Source organism: Mustela putorius, unplaced genomic scaffold (genome assembly GCF_011764305.1).
Source record: "Mustela putorius furo isolate JIRA1106 unplaced genomic scaffold, ASM1176430v1.1 tig00000127_pilon_pilon_pilon, whole genome shotgun sequence".
In the NCBI taxonomy this organism is placed as follows: domain Eukaryota; kingdom Metazoa; phylum Chordata; class Mammalia; order Carnivora; family Mustelidae; genus Mustela; species Mustela putorius.
In genome coordinates, this window is record NW_025421288.1 from 14,406,656 (window position 1) to 14,426,532 (window position 19,877).

The window sequence follows — 19,877 nt, forward strand, 5'->3', positions numbered from 1 at the left end:
CCAGACTGACCTCCTCTCCCCCTGGCCAGCATCCCTGGCAGATGCTCAATGCCAAGGGCCCCTCCTGCGGGCGCCCATGCCTGTGCCCACCCCAATCCCTTGCTTGCCTGACAGGGGTCCACCCTCCCCGGCCCCATGTACCTTAGGAGTCACCTACAACCCTTGCTGAAACATGACCCTGAACTAACTGGAAGTTCCACCCGTGCTCCCGTTTCCAGACAGGTCTCTCGGGACCAGGAAGTGCATGGGACCAGCCGGCCGGGGGCACAGTCGAACCGCGGATTTCCGGGCGCCTCCCACCCTCTGCCCACCGACATTTACGAGGTTCCAGAACCACGTCTGCTCGCACTGCCCCCTCCCGTTTACCCAATGCAATGATTTCTGGAAATTTCATTCCGGGGTTTGCGCAGGGGCTACGGAGCCGAGCTGCAGTGACGGGCACCTCTTGGCACAGGTGACGAACAGGAGCCCCACTAGGGAAGGCGCGGTCACCACCCTGGAAACTAACCTTGCAGGTGGCTCTCCCGGGTGCAGTCTGGACCCATCGCAGGTGCCCGGCGAAATGCACCCCGCCCACGAAAATTCCACTCTTACTCCTCCATATGTTTCAGGATTTGAAAGACGGCTCCCGGCTTTGTTAATACCCCGCGGCTGTCATACCGGGATTCCGGCAGGTTCGGGAGCACGGCGGGTCATAAAAGCACTATGCTAAGTTTTGCTCAGGTTGTTACTTTGGGCTCAGAAGGCCACGTGTCCCAGAGGATCCAACCAAAGCAGGAGATGTGCCCAAGACCCCGGTGGGCAAGGCTTTATGTCTTCATAGGACTGTTGCGGTGACTCAGGAACATTTCCACTAGACGAGGCACGCGACGGGTGGCTGTAATCCCAGCTGCTGTTCCCATGAGCGGGTCACTGCACGGAGATCTCATCCTTTCCGGGGCATCTCTCCAGCCAGAGGGGGGCTTCCCCAGCCTCCGGCCCCCACGTGCAGCCCAGAAGCGTCCCAAGAACTACATGTGGCCCATGTCTGAACATGGTGTTTCCTGCACGTGGGAACCAAGGTGCTTTCACGTCTCTGCACAGGGGAGGGTGAGGAAGACTGCTGTCTCGCCAGGTGGTGTTCAAAGTCACCCAGCTCAGCGTGGAGTTGCTGGAATACCAATAGAGGCCACGGGGTCAGAGCCGAGGAGGGCGACAGCGCAGCGTCGAGGGTAAGAGGGGACGTGAGGCAGCTCCTCCCTCCCACTGGCACTGCCTGGGGCTGCCACTCCTGCTTCCATCCTGGGACGCGGAGGTGACCCGCGCGGAGGTCACAGACCCTCCACCAGCCAGGGTCCAGCCCTGTGCTACCAGGCAGGCAGGTGAGGAAAGAGACCCAGCTCCTTTCCCCCCACCGGGGGTGAGAGTGCGGACCCTGTAATCCCAGGGCGAAGCAGCCAGGCTCTGCACCCCCTGCGCTCAGAGGACACTGGCCACACGAAGCCTCACCGGACGCACGAGAACCCAGGGAAACGAGGCTGCCCGTGCCCGTGCCGCCTCACTCGCTGTGATCACGTGACTACTAAGTGCCCTGGTCACGCTTGGGGCGACTGACTGTGTCGGTGTGTCGGGGACCAAGGGGATTCCTGAACGTGGGCCATCCCAGGAGAAGCGGGACGGGTCGGTCACACGACCTGTCGTCTGGAGGCAGCCCCCGACCGCCAACGCGCGTCATCCCTGTGGCTCCCGGACAAGGAGAAAACCACACCCGGAGGTCTCGCTGCACCGCTAACGTGACGGGACCTGCCAGAGACCCCGCTGCGGACGACACACCACACAGGAGACACGAAACACTGCAGTGGGCGCTCTGATGTCCCCTGCCCCGTAGGTACTGTCATCGACGGAACACCTCAGGCCGCCATGTCTCCCCGATTCTCCGCGGCCCGGGCACCTCCCCGGCCCCCCACCCCGGCAGGACTCGCCTCCCACAGTCACCGTCGCACACAGACAGCTCTCTCAGAAGGGTCACGGCTTCTCGGCATGTTGGCTTCGGGCGGGAGGACAAGTGGTCCCCGATGTTCCACGATGTCCACACAAAACCTGCCCACAGATATTGCAGCAGCTTTTCTGACAACTCCCGAGACCTGGAAGCCGCCGGACGTCCTGCAGCAGGTGGACGGATAAATAAACCAGGGTCTGTGCAGACAAGGGGACACGGCTCAGCACTACAGAGAACGGAGCTCCTGAGCCGAAAAGTCATGGAGGAAACACAGCACCTTCCTCAGGGAAAGAAGCCGATTTGAAAAGGCCACATACTGTATGGTTTTGATGCTACAACGTTCTGGAAAAAAGCAAAACCATGGAGACAGTGAAGAGATCAGTGCTGCCGGGTGTTAGCAGGGATGGCGGGTGAACAGGGGAGCACGGACGACGTCGAGGGCAGAGAGGCTGCTTGGTGTCTCGGTGGTGATGGACAGCTGTCGTGGCCATTGATCGAAATGCAGGATGCTGGGAACGGCGGGGCTGGAGGTTACTGGGGACTCCCACAGAGCTTCCAGCTTTCCCCTCACTTCCCTGTAAACCTAAACCTGCTCTAACAAATAAAGTCCACTAATTAAAAAAAAAAATGGGCAAAGAGGAGATGGGGAAGGTTCTGCTTTCTCGGGGAGTGTTAGGCACGACCAGGACAGATCTGCACGTGGTCCATTACGATCTGGCTGCCACACGTCGGCGTCTCTGCTTGACATGTCACACTTGAAAATAAGTAACCGTTTCTAGTCTATCTGTCCAGACAAGAAAATGATTAGAAAAACACACACAGCACCCAACGGGACACAGAGCTCGATGGCACGAGCCGCCGGCCAAGAGTGGAGATGGAGGCTGCCCGAGAGAAAGAACCGGCCCAGGCTGCCAGTGGCGCCAAGCTGCAGGCAGGGCCATGGGAGATGGTGCGGACCTCTGTCTGGAAATAACTCGGGGCCTGTGCTGTGCGGTTCTAGAAGCTAGGAGAGGGTCTGCCCTGGAGGATGTGTCACTATAAGCCCAGAATCTGGAAGACGCCAGTTCCAGGAAACGAGGCCATGGAAAGGGGACACGTGGGAAGAAGAGCAGCTTGCAGCAGACCCCTGGACTCCCCTACTGCCTGCCCTCCCTCGTGGAATCATCTGGAAACAGCCAGGGATGAGGCCAGGCTGGTGGACATCCAGGTAAAAGGCCCAAGGAGGGAACCACAGACACGTCACTTCTCTACATGTGCCCTCCATGTGTTACCTCCATGGTCCAGCCACATGTGCCGTCAAGCTCCCCGCCCCCCCCCCAGGTCCCATCTTCTGGCATCTCAGATACCAAAGCTGTGATCACGGATCGCAGCACCGCAGCCTGGGCTGGGCGGGGATGGGCACCGCCGGATGGGCCCAGGCGGGGTCTTGCTCTAGCTGCAGGGGTCAGAGGAGCCCCAAGAGATGATGAGAAGTCTCCATCCTTGAGCTGACATCTGCACCTGCTGTGGGCTCAGTACCTGAGCCACAGGGCAGGACACATGTAGGTAACAGTGGCCCAGGTGGAGGGCGGGCCCGTCTCCAGCGGTGGGGAAAGGGAGCCTGCAGGGAGTGAGTCCAGGAGGAACACTACCAACCAACAGGGACAAATGCCCCCAGAGGCCACGAAGTCTGCCTGAGCCCCCTCTCAGGAGCCCAGCTCAGCGAGTCCCACTGCACAGGCTCTCACCCAGTGACTGTGCTCTGCTCCAGGGGACATGGGGCAGTGTCTGCACACAGCCTGGTTGTCACAGCCCGGACTGCGACTGGGGCCTGGGGTGGAGGCTGGCGAGGCTGCAAACATCCCACAGCCTAGGACACAGTCCCCCCACAAACAGCCGTCCGGGCCCACAAAGGAGTTTGATCCCACCACAAAATGATCAGAAGGGCATCAAAAAAACGAGAAGCTTGCGGACCCTGGGGCTGAAAGGCCACCGTCCCGGCGGATTCCAGGGCTGGGCAGGGAGGTGCGAGAGGACCTGGACCATTAGCTGGGCCACAAAGCTGTCAGGGCTCAGAGGATGGTGGGGACACGTCAGGGGGAGAGCCAGGCAGAAGGGCCACCACCAAAAGGAAGGCAACGCAGGAGGACTGCATGGATGGGCCTTGAGGGCAGCGTGCTAAGTGAACGATGTCGGGTACCGTATGAGGCTGCTTCCATGCCAAATCTGAAAGTCCCCACCCTCAAACAGAGCAGAGTGCCAGCTGCCGGAGGCGGGTGGGGACAGCACAGGTGGCCAACAGTAGGAATCCCCAGTTACGAGCTGTAGGAGTCCTGACAGAGCACGGGAGGACGGCTAATGAGTTCTCTGTACTCAGAACAGTAACATGTTCCCTGTACCCCGTAACCAGTTACCCAGACCTGTGGTCCTCAGGACACAATGTATCCAATTATTGTATCCAGAGCCTAGCCTGAAACTAACACGGTTAGGGATCTTCTGCATCTCAATAATAGGGGGGTGGGGCAGAGAGATGAAATAGAGGTCAATGCTCATTTGCAATTGTTTAAAGAAGGAGAAACTGTCCAGCCCCACAGCCAAAGGGCAGAATCTGGGAACCCCCAGGCTCTTCAGACCCACGAATGATGAGCAGCCCCAATGCCAGCAGGGGAGCGAGACGTGCGCCTGTAAGTGTGTCTCCCACAGCGGGCACACAACGGGCCACGCGCCTTACCATCTTTCCTTCATTCGCTCCCCCAACAGCCGTGCACGAGCGCCTAAGCCTACTATGTGCCAGGCTCTGTGCTCGCTGCACAGCTCGGCCGGCCCCTCTCATCCAGAACTTAACCAGGAGCTAGAAAGTACTTTTGAAAACCACGTACAGCGTAGCTATCGCCCGTGCGTGTGGGATCTGATAACAGAGGCACGTTCTTGGACTGAGTCCGCGCTTCCGTGAGGCTTACCGAGCTCCTCTCCGCCCGGGACCTACCTCCCGTGTCCAGGTCATGGAAATTCGGATCCAGGCCTCGTTCCAGCATTTTGACGATCTTCTCCACCGAACGGTGCTGAATGTGGTCCATAAATTTTTTCAGATTGGTCTAAAGGGAAAAATCAACAAACAGAAATGTCTTCCAGGCCCCAGAAGGGTCCTTCCAGGGTGCATTCTGGCCTCCTCTGTGGAAAGGGAGCTGCCCCTGCACAGGACGCTACAGACCCACCCGGCAGAGGCTCGCGGTATATGGAACCCCAGCGCCCAGCGTGGAGCAGACACAACCAGCCTGCCGGGATGAAGGTTCTAGAAATCTCTCGCCTTTCACGTCCATGCCAAGACCACAGGACATTCCTTCGTGGATGAAAGGATGAGCCACCTGGGCCACTCTGGAAAACTAGCTTCTAGGGTCTAGACCCGAGCTTCGGAGTCCCTCTCCTGGGAGCGAGGCCCGAGCACCGACATTCGTGCTTTCTAATCTGAGAAGCAACAGCCGCAGTGGAAGGCAGAGAGGGCAGCTTCTCGCCTGGCTAATCCACTCTTCAGTGAACCTGTGACTGCGTGGACAGACACAGGGACGTCTCGCCATGAAGCAATTCAAGGTGAAAAGAGATAATCCCTTCTCATGGGGTCAGAATGACCTGGGGGTCAAGCCTGGTGGGGAGGGACGTTTCCCCAGCTTAGCCCGGTCTCATCTGTAACAGAAACCGTGATGTCCTGCCGCGGAGCAGACGGCCCCCGCCCCCTGAGGATAAGCCCCGTATCCAGTCTGCCTCCACCTGAGCAGGCGATCTCCTGTCGCTGGCCCGAGTCTGCACATGGCTTCCACGACACGGCGCGGCCGCAGGGGCTCCGGGGCCAGGCTGGATCTCCACCCACACACTCTCCCTACATTCCGGAGCCAAAATTAACAAATGTCCAAAGACACATACACTTGTGCACACTTAATGTTTCTACTGCTATGTAGTAATTGTTTTTTTCTTTTTTAATCCAAAAAGCACATTTCGATGTACACATCAGAAGGCCATCAAAAAAACGAGAAGCTTGCAGACCCTGGGGCTGAACGGCCACCGTCCCGGCGGATTCCAGGGCTGGGCAGGGAGGCGCGAGAGGACCTGGACCATTAGCTGGGCCACAAAGCTGTCAGGGCTCAGAGGATGTGGGGACACATCGAGGGAGAGCCAGGCAGAAGGGCCACCACCAGCCACGTCCGGATACTGTGAGCACTTCGGTAAGTAACGGTGCACCACAACCGGTTAAGCACAATATAAATCCCTGTATCTGTTGTGCTACAAATGGGGGACGGAACCAGAGCCAGGGGAGCCCATCGGCTGCAAGTGCCCACAGAGCTCCCAGCACCACGTAAACTCGCCTGGACGGCACCGGGGTGGACCACAGGCAGTGTCCAGGCACATCCCGGTGCGTCTCTCCCTGTGTGCCCCACCCTCGAGCACTCCCAGAAACTGGGCATCATCCTCACCGCGAAGGTGGGTGAGGTCACACTCGAGCCCCTGCACCCTGCGGACATGCACAGCAGCCCTGACGAAGGGGCAGGGGTCCCCGCTGCGAGCCCAGCCAGGCTCCTGACCTCAGCCCCCTCCTCCAGGCCTCTGCCGGCCACACCTCTGTGTGGCTGGTGTCAAGCCCTTTAATTGGCTCTGTGGTCACTGTGTCCTCTCCATCAGCAGTGGGGACTCAGAGAGAGGGGCTTCCCCTCCTCCCAGAAACACCGAGGGGGGGATGTGCACTGAATGACGACCCACCTGACGCTGTCCCCGTGCGACCTGTCACCCAGCAAGGTTTCGTCACACAGGACAGGACGGCTGTGTTCGGGGGCCCTGGTGGATGCCCTTCTGGGCACGCAGGAGGGCGTGTTCACTCACGTGGTTTAGTCAGGCCCACACGGGCCACACGCGCCCAGGCAGGGCGGGGACGTTCGCCACCACGCACCTGTCCCATCCTCGCCTGCTCCAGAGCCCCGCCTTTGAGGAAACCTCATGCTCTCCTGCTCGAGCTCCCACCAGCTTTGTGGAGCAGCCCTGCCCCCAGCAGCAGGGGCAGGCCTTGGGGTGTGAGCGGGAGAAGCCCCCCGGGGCACCTGCCCATCCCGGCCCCGCCCACTGGCAGGTGCAGTGGGGGAGGCTTCCCAGGAAGAGGAACCTGCGGCCCAAGGAGCGCCCTGGTCTGCAGAGACAGTAACGCCACGTGTGAGACGCGAGGCCGTGTGCCAGCCACCCCGACCTACCTTTGTGTGCAGCTTGGCCAACTGCTTCTCGTCCAGGTTGGCTTGCTTATACACGCGCTTCTTGTATCGGAACTGCACAGAAACGGAAACAGGAGAGGGGTGCGTGAATATGGCACAAGGTGTTCCAAGGAAACACAGCCCCGTCTGAGCGGCTGCGCGGGCGGCTGGGGCCCCCGGCAGCAAACTCCTCCCGTGTCGGGTGAACCGACGGCCTTCCTACCACAGACCCCTCACGTCACAGGAATCACACCTGCGAAGGTCCGTGGACACGTGGCTGGAAAGACACAAGAGCAACGGGGGCATGGAGGCATCCTAGCCTCCCGCAGAGAAGCCACGGCCGGCGCACTTCTCGTGGGTGGCGATCGTCATCCTCACGGCCACGCGCGTGGTCCCGTCAACAAACCAGGACGTGTCTTCCACACCCGGCCCTCGGAAGCCTGGCCTGGCAAAGCCGGTGTCCCTGCTGCCATCCCGGGACTCTGGGTGACATTCGTTCGCTCAAATCCAGCACCTCCTCGGAGCTGGACACGAAGCATTTTGCTCTGACATGGTCAGTGCCCAAGAGGAACGTTCGGGTGTCAGTGTGCCTGGAAGCCCAGCACCCACCCCTCGTGCCCGGCCCAAGGGCCCCCACCCCTTTGAGGGCCGATGTGGAGGAGCCGCGACTGAATTCTGGGGAGGGCCAGCAGCTGGCACGCACTAGGATTCCCGGGGGAGGCACCTGCTCCGAGCCCAGCCCCAGCCCCGTCCCGCCAGCTGTGGCCGGACACCTTCCCCGGCTGCGACTGGCCTCCTGATCTGTGGGCGGGGAGGTGTGAGGATGGCCCAGGGGTGTCCTGACAGACACCAGCTGCGGGAGACTGGACCCTGCCCTCCACGTCCCTCAGCCCCAAGAGTCTGAACGAGCCCAGAGAGAGGGACAGGAGGGCGCAGGGCCGCGGGGGACTATCCTGGCACCGCCTCGTCTCACATCCCGGCCCCAAAGCTGCCGCCTGACTCCCCTCTCCCCTGCACGTAAAAACAGCGCATGCACCACACACAAAACTCCCTGGTCACACAGGGAAGAAACTTGGTCTTTTTTTTTTTTTCCTTTTTTAAGGACCAATAGAAGCCTGTAGCGAAACTGGAAAGTTCTGTGACGCTCAGGCGGCTCCCAGTTTCAGGACAACGTGTGCTTGACCACAGGCTGCAGGTGTCCCTGGTCCTGAACAGAACGAGCAGGTGGGGACCGAGATCCATTTTAGGATTTCTGTCACCAGTTCTAGATTCCGACAGGACAGTGTGTTCTGTGTGCCTGGCGCCCTGGGCTGTGGCAAGCCCCCTGCCATCCCCCCGCAGAACTCTGAGATTTCAGGAGCCACTGAGAGAGATGTCGGAGAGGCAGGCGCTCACTAGCTGACAGGGTTAACGGAACTCGAGTCACGGGGACTTCTGGTTATAAAAATACACTCGGGCTGGGGTGCCGGGGTGGCTTACGGGCTAAGCAGCTGCCTTCAGCTCAGATCCGAGGGTCCTGAGATCGAGTCCCATGTCAGGCTCCTTGCTCAGTGAGGAGCCTGCTTCTCCCTCTCCGTCTGCCTCTCCGTCTCTCTCTGTCTCTCATGAATAACTAAATAAAATCTTAAAAAAAAAAAAAAAACAAACAACTAGGGCTGCTACCATCTCTTGGCAGGACAGGAAGTGCTCAGAGGAACATGTCCATTTCCAGAGTCACCAGCGTTTCCAGCTCGTGGCCAAAGAGGGCTGCAGGCTCCGGACGGCAAAGCCTTTCCTGTGTTTCCTAAGCAGCCAAGCATACGCCCCAGAAATCCTCGGCGACAAAGAGCTCACAGCCACTCCCACCCCTGACATGGGGAGCGCCAGGCCCGGCTCATTCGGCACCGAGGATGCCGGGGTGGGACTGAGGCTCCAGGAGATGGAAACATGGAGGTAGGACAACTCTCCCACGGCGAGGAGACCGCCGGCTCGCGAAAGGAGTGCTCGCTGGAGCCTCGGGCCCCCTGGGCAGGCACGACCCATGCTCCCCCACTTTGAAAGCTGGGAACCCGAGGCCCAGAAAGGTTGGGTGGCGGCTTGGGCTACACAGCTCCCAGGAATGGACCGAGCCCCCCATGGGGCGATGCACACGCAGGAGCTGAGATGCTCCCCCGCAGGCCTCTTAGTTCAGCCCCAGTGACACGAGTCCTGGATGGGACAGGGGGAGGGGGAGTGTATGCATGCGCCTGCCGTTCTAGAAACAGCACAACACCCTGCCCAGGTTACTCTGCATCTCCACACTCTCTCATTCGGTTCTCGGGAGTGAGCGGGGAACCAGCCAGATTCGCTGCCCCCAACACCTCTTGGATCAAGAGTAGACCCTGGACGTCCCAGTCTTCTTGCTGGGTTTTCCTGGAAATCATCAGTCCCTGAAATGAACCGTTTGTTCACTGCTCCTGGTCTGTCACCTCCCACTCGGGTGTCAGCCCCATCAGACCAGACCCTGACGGTCTCGTGAACATGGTGAACATGCCTAGAAAGTCCGGTACTTAGTAAGTAGGCCCTCAGTAAGGGATTTTTTCCAATGGACACCCATTTTACAGATGAGCAAACTAAGGTCAGAACAGGGAACCACAGGAAGCCAAGTGGTGCCCCAAATTTCCCTCCACCAAAATGCCCCCCTATAGTCTGACACAGGCTCTGTCTAAATGGGGTCTCCATAACCTCCCCCTCGAAGTCACTCTTGGGCTTTGAAACGTGCGGATGAGGTCCGGCCTTGGTCCATGACCTCTCTGACTTCAGGACGGTCTCATCAGGCTGCTGGAGGGCCGGCTACACTTCCACACGTGCAGCCTCTCCCCGTCTGACGGGGCTGAGAGGAGCGCCATCGCCCGCCGCGCCCAGTCCCACCGCGCAACAGAAGAATGCCGCCGGCCTCACTGTCTCACTCGTCACGTGGAGAGACCGTGTGTAAACCTGGGGATGCGGCTGGCTGGGGGTCAGAGCGGCAGCGGCCGGCATCATGCCGCGCACGGAAGGCGGCCGGGTGCCCAGCTCGTGCACTGCTGTGTCACGCGGCAGGCCAGCGGCTGCGACAGCTCCAGGCCCCCTGGTCATTCCAGGGCAAGAGGCTGGACGTCATGCTTCGGGTCACTGCTGGACGGCCCCTGGCCACTGCGCACCCCAGGCAGGAAGACTGAGTCGGGGAGACAGAAGCAAGCCCCATCCAGCACCCCCGGCCCCGCCAGTCCTGGCAACGTGAGCCTGAGTCAGACCCCTCGTGTGTGCGCCCCAAGATCCCTCGCCGACAGACTCATCCAGTCCACAGTACGGAAGCAAAGGGCTCAAAAACGGCGCCGCTGTCGGAAACTCCCGAAGTTCAGGGCCCCCGTAAGACCCCAAGCTCACTTTTCGTGTGAGGGTCATTCCCCCCAATCCACATCAAAGTCGGAGCGTCGGGACAGTCCTCCCTGAACCCCCCAGCCCCGCGCCCGGGACCACGAGGCAGCAGCCAGTACCTCCAGGGAGGGGACGCCCTTGCCCACGGGCTGAGGGTACTCGCGCAGCAGCCGCTCCTCGTCCAGGAACTTCCCGTCGCGCCCGTTGCTGGCCGGCTGGAACAGCCCGTAGTTCAGCACGTCCTTCAGGCTCTGGGTCAGGGAGCACAGAATCCGCTGCTTGGCGACCCACACGGTGGCGTCCGGGTTAAACCGGATGCACTTCTGCAGGGAGGGACAGAGACACCGGTCAGGGGCGCAGCCCACCCCCACCCGGCCACATACATCAGGTGTTGCCGAATAGGTCCTCTGAGAGGCAGAACCACACCCCCAACCCCGGCCCCCAGCGCTCCAGAGTGTCGCTTGGATGGAGACCTTGAGCAAATACAAAAGGACAAGGGCGAGGATGGAACCGTGGGCTTCAGGGGCCTTGGCTCAGGTCCCCGTGGCCCCTGTGGGACTTTTTTGGTCACCAACACCGCCTATTGCCTTGCACCACTCCCGCCCCCGTGTGGAGCTTCTCCAATCCCAGGCCTTGTGGCCACAGTGCTGGCCCCTGGCCCCTGCAGCAGTCTGGGTTCGGACACCAACCCACACTTCTCCAACGCCGACCCCACCCCTCCCAAAGCAGAGAAGCAGGCAACAGTGAGACACAGAGTGGTTTTAAAATCCTACTTTTAAAAACTTCAGTAGCGTAGACAGTGCCTGCAAATCCGCTGCAAACACTTTCCTAAAAAACCTAGCAGGGTGGCTGAGAACCCAAAGGCAGGCCTCTCCCTGGCCCCACTCCCAGGTCCCTTCTGGGAGATTCCCCCAACAAGCCACCAAATATCAAGGTCAGGTCGCATCTGCTTCTAACAGAGACTATGCGATTTCTATTGAGTTAAAATGACGTTCTACTGAACGACCACCAGTAGGAGCTGACGAACTCACTTTATCACTGCAGAAACCTTCAGAAAGGACCGGAGGCTGGGACCCACCGTCTCCCGGGGGTCCTGCGTGCCCAGGATGCAGAGGCCCCTCTCTGTGGGTCTGGAGTCTGGGCCCTCGGGGAGACCCGCCAGGCCAGCGGCTCCCAACAATGAGGAACGTTCAGCAGGCAGCCCCGAATCCCACGGTCTGGGAAACCTGACCCAGGAAGCATGAATGCTCCGTCTGTCCCTTGCCAGTGTCAAAGGCTGAATTCGAGGGTAACCTCGGAGCTCCTCCTGGGGCTACCAGGCCGGTGGGGCCCGGCTGCTCACGTCAGAGACACTGCAGGACGCCCACAGCCCCGCCCAGCCTTGGCTGAGTGAGAAGAGGATCTGGCAAATTCAGCATGACAAAGTCTCTGTCCGATGTGACCAGGTGGGACTGCAGATAACTCACCACTTCCTGTCCCCGCTGGCCTCGAGGTCCAACCACACACACCCCCAGCTCAAGCTCCCTTGAGCTCAAGCTCCAGCACCCTAGGAAGGCCTGGGGCCCCACGTGGCAGCCACAGCCAAGGGGTTTCCAGCAGGTGAGGGCAGAGCGGAGCACGGGCTGGGATCTGATCGCAGGTGATCATGTGATCGCAGGTGATCAAAGGTGATCATGGGTGACCCCAGAGTGCCTGCTCCACTGGGGGCAGAGCCGGGGATGCAGAGTCTGTGCCCTGGGTGGGCTCGCCCTGCACAACCAGCGGTCCTGCTCTAAGAAACGTCAAGAAGGCCCCGTGGCAGGTGGCGCACTGACAGCATCTACCACAAGGGACCCTCCTGCAGCCCCCTCCGACCTGATGCGGTCAGGGGAACTGTACCACATTCCGGTCTCCCTACCGCGCGTGAGATGGGTATTCCGCAGAGTCTGTTACGGATGCTCCCAGGTAAGCGATGTGCGAGAGCACTCACAGAGCACCAGGAGCACTGGAGGGACGGCCCGGGTGGCAGGAACCCCAGAACCCAGCCTCTGCCACCGCAGGGCTGCTGGAGAGAACACCTTTGCTCCTCTAGCTTCTGCATAAAGGGTCCTCGACCAGCACCGGGGCAGGCATGGGTGGGGACACAGGAGATGACAGAGACAGGGTCTTGCCCCTTAAGTTGCTCAGAGCCTGGTGGGAGAATACAATAATGGTGATGGCGGTGATGATGATGATGATGGTGACGGCGGTGACGGTGCTGAGGACGGTGGCGACGGTGATGACACAGCTGTGGCTAAGTAAGGTCTACTGAATCCTCACACGCCAAGAACTACGCTGACTGCATTTAACTTCACCACAACCGTGAGCGACAGTATTACCATTACTACTGTTGCTGTAGATGCAATCATAACTATACCATTGTGTGTTTCTATGCAATCAATACAACGCATGTAATAGATATTTACATTCAACAAATATGATTATTACGATCAATATAAAAACAATCACTATTATTATTATTCCCAGATGGGGAAGCAGAGCCTCAGACTCTCACGTAATGGCCCCAAAGCCACGTGTCCGGAAAGTGGTCCAGGTTCAGTGTGAACCCAAGTCGAGTCGGCTCCTGAGTCCTCGTGGTTTAACGGATGCGTTACTTGCTCTCCATACACACCTGGCCACCCTGGTTGTAAAACCCTTGACCGGCCCTGAGAAAACCGTGGATGGAACTTAATGTCCAGCTCTCTGTGGATCAGGGAGACACCGCCTTTGTTCTGAGTTTCCAATTACCTGTTAATCTGCACCAGGGCTGAGCACTGACAATACAAGGGAGAAACAGTTTAATCTCCATAACAAAGGACAAAATTTGGGAGATTCTAAATAACCGTTTTCAAAGAAGTAAAATCGAGCCTCTGACGCGCCAGCAGCTTTAAAAAATAGAAAAAGCAACAAAGCGTGGGGCACGCCGGTGTCGGGGAAGATGCCGGCCGTGTGGCCGTGTGCGCCACGGACGTAAACCACCACGGCGGCACCTCTGGAAGAAGCAGAGGACGGCTACCGTCTCCTTCCAGCGATGGCCGGGCTGTGGGGGCCCTCGGGAGATCAAGTGCGCACACGCAACAAAGATTTTCCCCGCATGAATTCACGACTGACATGATAACTGGACCCAGCTCCTCAGCCTGACGACGTGGAACGGTCACTCTGATGGGGCATTTAATACAAAAGAACCCGCTGACCGTGAACTTGGGCACACAGGTCAGGTTAGCACATGGGGCATTCGACACCAACGGACAAATCAGTCACTCAGGTGTCACCTGTTGCTGACACCGAACCCACGCCAACCTGACCCCCACCCCACCTCTACCCCTGCCCTAGTCCCCCACTCTTTCTATCCTCACCCTCCTTCTGAATGCCAGTGGGGGGACCACCTCCTATTCCAGAAGATGCTCCCGACTCCTCTCTAGTCTGCACCTTCCAGATCAGCCTAGGTTAATCTATGGCCTCAGATGCTTGAGTCCCCATCTGTGTCCCCACCACCGCCCAGCAGACCCCCATCCTTTCTCAGCTGAGTTACTCCAGCAGCCTCTGCACTGAGCTCACCTGCATGTCTCTTAGACCCAAGCAACGTCACTCCATCCCGTCACCTGTGTCCCCTCCTGATCCTGTTACTCAAATGCCTGGGGGCTCAGGGCCTGCCTCTCCCTCAAGGGACACAGAGAAAAAGTGACTCTGGTCTGGACCCTACCTCCTCATCAGGACACATCCTGCCCATCAAGGCCGCCCTCGGCCCTTGCCCCGACCCCATACATGTATGCACCTGCACGCACAGACACATTCCAGCAATGCCAAACCCTCTCAGTAACTGTCCGGCGTGTCAGGCTGTGGATGTCCCTGTGCTCCTGTGACTCCTGCTAACCGTCCCTTCCCTTCCCCACCGGCCAGCTGCAACCACACTCAACTCTTCCCAACTGGCCAGGATTCACCTATTCTGGCCTCCCTCCAGGTTGAGCTGACCACTGAGTATCCTAAACTGATCTCAGGGAGCTGGTATGACTGCCCATGGAGCACAGCCCATGCTAATCAGCTGAACCCTGCTCCCTCCTGCACAGCCTGTGGGTTGACTGACCCCTGTTCCCTCCTGTCCAGCCTGTGGGTTGACTGACCCCAGCTCCCTCCTGCCTGGACTATAGTCACAGCCTCTCCATCTTGCACTGCTTTCCTATAGGAGGGACAGACCAGCATGTACTTTACCTTATGACATTTCAGTAACTATCACTTTTTGATCCCCTGGTGTGACACCCCGAACACCGAGATGTCCAGATTCATCTGAAAACTTCCCTGAGTGTCTGGGCTGAGCCGGGCAGCTTAATATACAGAAATCTTGCAGGTGGACATAACAGCACCTCCGAGACCCCAATCAGAGTGGCCTGTCCCTCAGCTCCTGACGAGCAGTACGTACATTCGGTCAGGCAGGGGGTGGGATCTACAAAATCCCACAATGGGAGCAGGCTTCTGTGGACAACATCAGCCTCGGTCCAAGCATCTGTCCAGGAAGCTCCTAGGGTTCCTTCGGGCCAGCGCCAGCTCTCCTCAGGTTTTCTCAGCCCCCAGAGGCCTGACCCCCTAGTGGGAGGCACGTTCAAGCGCAGGGAAACGGCACACATCTTCCAAGATTTCTGCCCAACCCCACGCATGTGGCCCCATCCCAAGACCCAGCTGATTGGCTCCCAGCTCCACACTGTGTATGATCTGCAACATGAGAACAAGGGTGTGTGTCTAGCTCTTACCTGAAGCTCTGTAAATGTTGGTAGAACTGCACTGAACAGAATGTTCCAGAAACAGAACCCTCCTGGTGATGTAATCCAACATAAGTAGGGTTGGGTTTGGACCTCGGGGAGAATGGTGGCGGCTGCCATGACCGAGGGCTTGCTTTGCACCCAGGGCACCGTGAACACGCTGCCTTGTTAGAACACAGCCAAGACCCGGATAGGGCAGACAGCACATCTGTGGGGCTATAGGCGGCATAGCTCTGGTCAGCTGGGGACTGACCTGCATGAAGCACCACCCTCCACTGGTAAGGCTCACAGCCAAGCTCAAATCTAAATGGAAGACAGTGAACGAAGCCTACGCTCCTGCCTGGTCGAGGAGTTGTGGCCTTTCCGCACGATGTGAGGCTGACAACCGGGAATACCAGGACACCAGGGAAAGAACACAGGTCTTGGAGACAGGCGGAGGCAGACACCCAGTGTGGGTCTGCCACATACGTGGTGCACATCGTTTTCTAGAGCTGTGTTAACAAAAGAGCACGGACGGGGGCTTAAAACACGGGCATTCATCGTCTCCCAGTCCTGGAGGCTGGAAGTCCAAGATGCCTCCATGGGCAGAGCTGGTTCCTCCTGAGGCCTCTCTCCTTGGCGTGCAGATGGTTGGTCTTTCCCTGTGTCCTCACGGGGTCATCCCTCTGTGTGTGTCTGTGTCTGGATCTCCTTTTAAGACAGCATTCCTGGGGCACGTGGGTGGCTCAGTCAGTTAAACATCTGCCTTGGGCTCAGGTCATAATCCCAGGACCAGCCCTGGGATCGAGTCCCACATGGGGCTCTCTGCTCGGCTGTGGAGTCTGCTTCTCCTTCTGCTCCTCTCCCTACCTGAGCTTTAAAAATGAGAGGAAGAGCTGCCGAGGCATTTGGGGGGGATGGTGCCAGGGGGACCCTCCCCGCAGAGCTGGAGAGGGTCCCCAGGAAGCATATCCCAGCAGTGTTCAGCAAGAACTCAGGATACCCAGAAAGAAGCCCAAGCTTCCGAGGGCATCACCTGTTGCAGACAAGTGCGTTTTGCACCGAAAACTTCCTCCGGGTCCCACTTCATGTCATTATCAGTCCTTTAATGGTGCATTTTATTTTATTTTTTAAGATTTTATTTATTTGATAGAGATCACAAATAGGCACAGAGAGAAATCACAAGTAGGCAGAGAGGCAGGCAGAGAGAGGGGGAAGCACGCTCCCCGCTGAGCAGAGAGCCCGATGCAGGGCTCGATCCCAGGACCCTGAGATCATGACCTGAGCCGAAGGCAGAGGCTTTAGCCCACTGAGCCACCCAGGCAACCCCTAATGATGCATTTTAAAAGAGCCGTCGTAAACAGAACCGCCAGGAGCCGTCTGAAGGTGAAGTCAAGCGTGTTCGAGTCCTTCGGAGCTGCTCGTGCACCAGGTGCAGATCTGCACGCCTCCGAGAATCAGCCAGCACCAAAGCAACCCAAACCCCAAACCAGGACCGGGCAGCTTCCAAACACAGCCGTGGAAACATAACAGTGCATCTGCTGTGGACACAGACCCCTCAGGCTGGACCCTGGGCCAGCAAACAGGGAACGTTCACCGGCTGACCCATGAAACTTCAAATAAGGGCTTTCTAGGGAAGAGGCAATGCTGGGTGACCTTGGCTGAGGAGGACAGCCTGATCTGAGGATGCTGAAGTCTCGGGGCCACGCTGGGGACTGTGGACGTTTAAACACTAACGAAGGACAGAAAGTAGGTGTGGACTCGTTTTTCCAGCCAGAATAAGAGTTTTCAAACATTAAAAGCCTCATCACCGTCTGGCAGGCTGTTGAAGTAGTGGCCAAACCACGTGTTGGGGCTCATTTTAAGAGGCTACCTGGCAGTCCTCAGCCATTGTCAAGGGGGCGGGACACAGAGGCACTGGCTTGGAGTCTGTCCGTGACTTGTGTCCTCCTTGGAAGCGAGTGAATTCTCCGCTTTTGCTGCCATCAACGAGAGGACGGGGCTCCGGAAGTAGAGCGGAGGAAAGGGCATTCAGGTCCGGGGGGGGGGGGGGGGCTCACGTGCTCCTGACCCCCCCTCCCCCCACATCGCATGTGCTCCTAGAAGTTAGGATTAGCGCTCCTGGGCCCAAAGAGGAACAAGGAATGCTCAGAAGGGCTCCCCCACAGCCGTGAGAGGCGGGGCTGCCAATCCCGGGGTCCCAGCAGCGCCCACGGAGCCTCGGGCGGGCCGGCAGGGGCCAAGAAGTGCACGGGATGCAGTGGGAGATGCGGCGCGGACACTGGGTACAGGCCCCGTCCATGCAGAGAGCGGGTGTGGGAAGAGCAAAGTCACGCCCGCGCGGGCAGGAGGCAGACGCAGGAGTCACCGAGACCCAACCACGGAAGGTGTGTGAAGAGAAGCGCCGCAGCCTTGGATTTGACCCAGAAAATTAAATATTAATGCTTCGGGCCCTGGCACTGCCTCCTTCTGGGTAATTCTTATCAGCCGGGGACGGCGGCAGAGCAGGCGAGCTCTGCTTCTCCCCAGAGCGGCCTTTGAACCGCAATGTTCTCCACACAATGTGGGAATTACAAAGCTTTTTTCACAGAATGTGTGATAATTCCAGGCCAAAGCCACTTCCCCAAATGTTATTTTCTCAGAGAGATTTAAGTAGGTATTAAGGTAAACCTTAAGCAGAAGGACACAGCAACTCAGACACTCGTCACCAGGGCTACGGAGACCCCAGCGAGCCACGCCGGCCGCACTCATATGGAAAACATCAACCTAAAACCAATGGAGACGCAGCGTGGAAGCCTTACACCACACAAAACCGATGCTGGTTAAACAGGGGTTTGGGGCTTTTGTTTTGTTTTGTTTTTTAATGATGCAAATGAAAATAAAGCCCGTTTCGGCCTCCAGCCAGCTGCCATGTGAGATGGATAAGAACCGGCAGGATCACGGCCTCCCCGGCCCGCAGCCCTCCCCGTGTTTTAAACCACTTACAACCCGCTAGTTTCCTGATTAAAATGGTGAGGTGCAAACCACTCCGTTTAAGGACACGAGCTTGACTATCATCACCACGTCGTGCAGAAATTGGAGGCAGAGAGAAGTCAGGGGCCAGGCAAGAGGGGCTCTCTTCGGCCTGAGCAACCCATTCATGAAACCACAAAGAAAACCAGAGTCCGTGCCCTCCGTCCCCCCAAAAAGTGATCCAAACGTGCGCTACAGAGAGAGCACAGTCACTGAAGGGAGAGATCGAAGGTCCAGACCATCGGTTTCTGTCATGCAAAAGGGCTGGACGGAGGGAGGGAGGCTGGGACAGACGGACAGACGGACAGACGGACGGAGGGATGACGGATGTGGACAGATGCAGGGAAGCGGAACAGAAGGGTGAAGGGGTAACTGGTCAATGAACACTATCAAAGCAAAGACGTCTCCCGACACACTGCCAGATGTCAGAAGCCACGAAGGACACGCCCAGTACGATCCCAAGTGTGTATGTTCCTCTTACACAAGCCGACACTCCAGCGATCACTAACACACACGAACGGAGAACGAGACACAAGAGGGAGTCACACTGAATCTGTGACAGTGTTTGCCCCGGAGGAGAAGGGCTGAGCATGAGCACAGAGGAGACTCTGACATGATCAGGAACGTTTGAAGCCTAGAATTAGAAAGCGACAAAACGCAGGGCACCTGGGGGGCTCTGTCAGGTACGCGTCCGACTCTGGATTTCTGCTCAGCTCATGATCTCCGGGTCCTGGGGTCGAGCTGCACGTGGGGCTCCCTGCTCAGCGGGGAGCCTGCTTCTCCCTCTGCCTGCCGCTCCCCCTGCTTGTGCTCTATCTCCCAAATAAATTTTTAAAAATCTTTAAAAAAATAAAGAAAGAAAAGAAAACACTTGAACCAAGGTGGCCTGGGTGGCTCAGTGGGTTAAGCGTCTGACTCTTGGTTTCATGATCTCAGGTCAGGACCTCAGGGTCCATGGTGGGGGCTCCTGCTCAGGGGGAATCGGCTTCTTCCTCTCCCTCTCCCCACAACCCCACAGTGTGCGTGCGCTGTCTCTCTCTCTCTCTCTCTCAAATAAAGAAAGAAATCTTAAGAGGCACCCGGGTGGCTCAGAGGGTTAAGCCGCTGCCTTTGGCTCAGGTCGTGATCCCGGGGTCCTGGGATTGAGCCCCACATCAGGCTCTCTGCTCAGAGGGGAGCCTGCTTCCTTCTCTCTCTCTCTCTCTGCCTACCTGTGATCTTTCTCTGTCAAAAAATAAATAAAATCTTAAAAAAAAAAAAAAAAGCAACCAAAAAGCAACTTGCCGACACCTGTCCCAAGCAAGGACCCTTGGAACAGCCAGAGCACACTCCCGTCTTCAGGGCACTAACCTCGTCACCTGGGGAGCTGTTCTAACGTCACCCCCACCCACCGGCGGTGAGGGTGCAGGTGACGGACTTCATTCATTCCCTTGGGGGACACTGACACGCCAGCCGCAGGGGCACAAGGGTGGACAGGACAGAGCGCTGGTGGACGGAGACGCTGGCCACACAGTCACCGAGCGCGCACCTGCGGGATCACAGCCGCGCGGC

At 58.2% G+C, this 19,877-nt stretch overlaps 1 protein-coding gene across 1 annotated transcript in view; it reads right to left on the reverse strand.

Moving 5' to 3' along the window:
- SHANK2 (SH3 and multiple ankyrin repeat domains 2) overlaps window positions 1-19,877 on the reverse strand; it is a 449,254-nt gene that overhangs the window by 368,542 nt on the left and 60,835 nt on the right. Inside the window, exons 3-5 of the mRNA XM_045066358.1 lie at window positions 10,683-10,886; window positions 7,189-7,260; window positions 4,944-5,052 (exon numbers count right to left, since the gene is read on the reverse strand). Coding sequence (XP_044922293.1) covers window positions 4,944-5,052; window positions 7,189-7,260; window positions 10,683-10,886 — 385 coding nt within the window. The remainder of the gene's footprint in view (window positions 1-4,943; window positions 5,053-7,188; window positions 7,261-10,682; window positions 10,887-19,877) is intronic.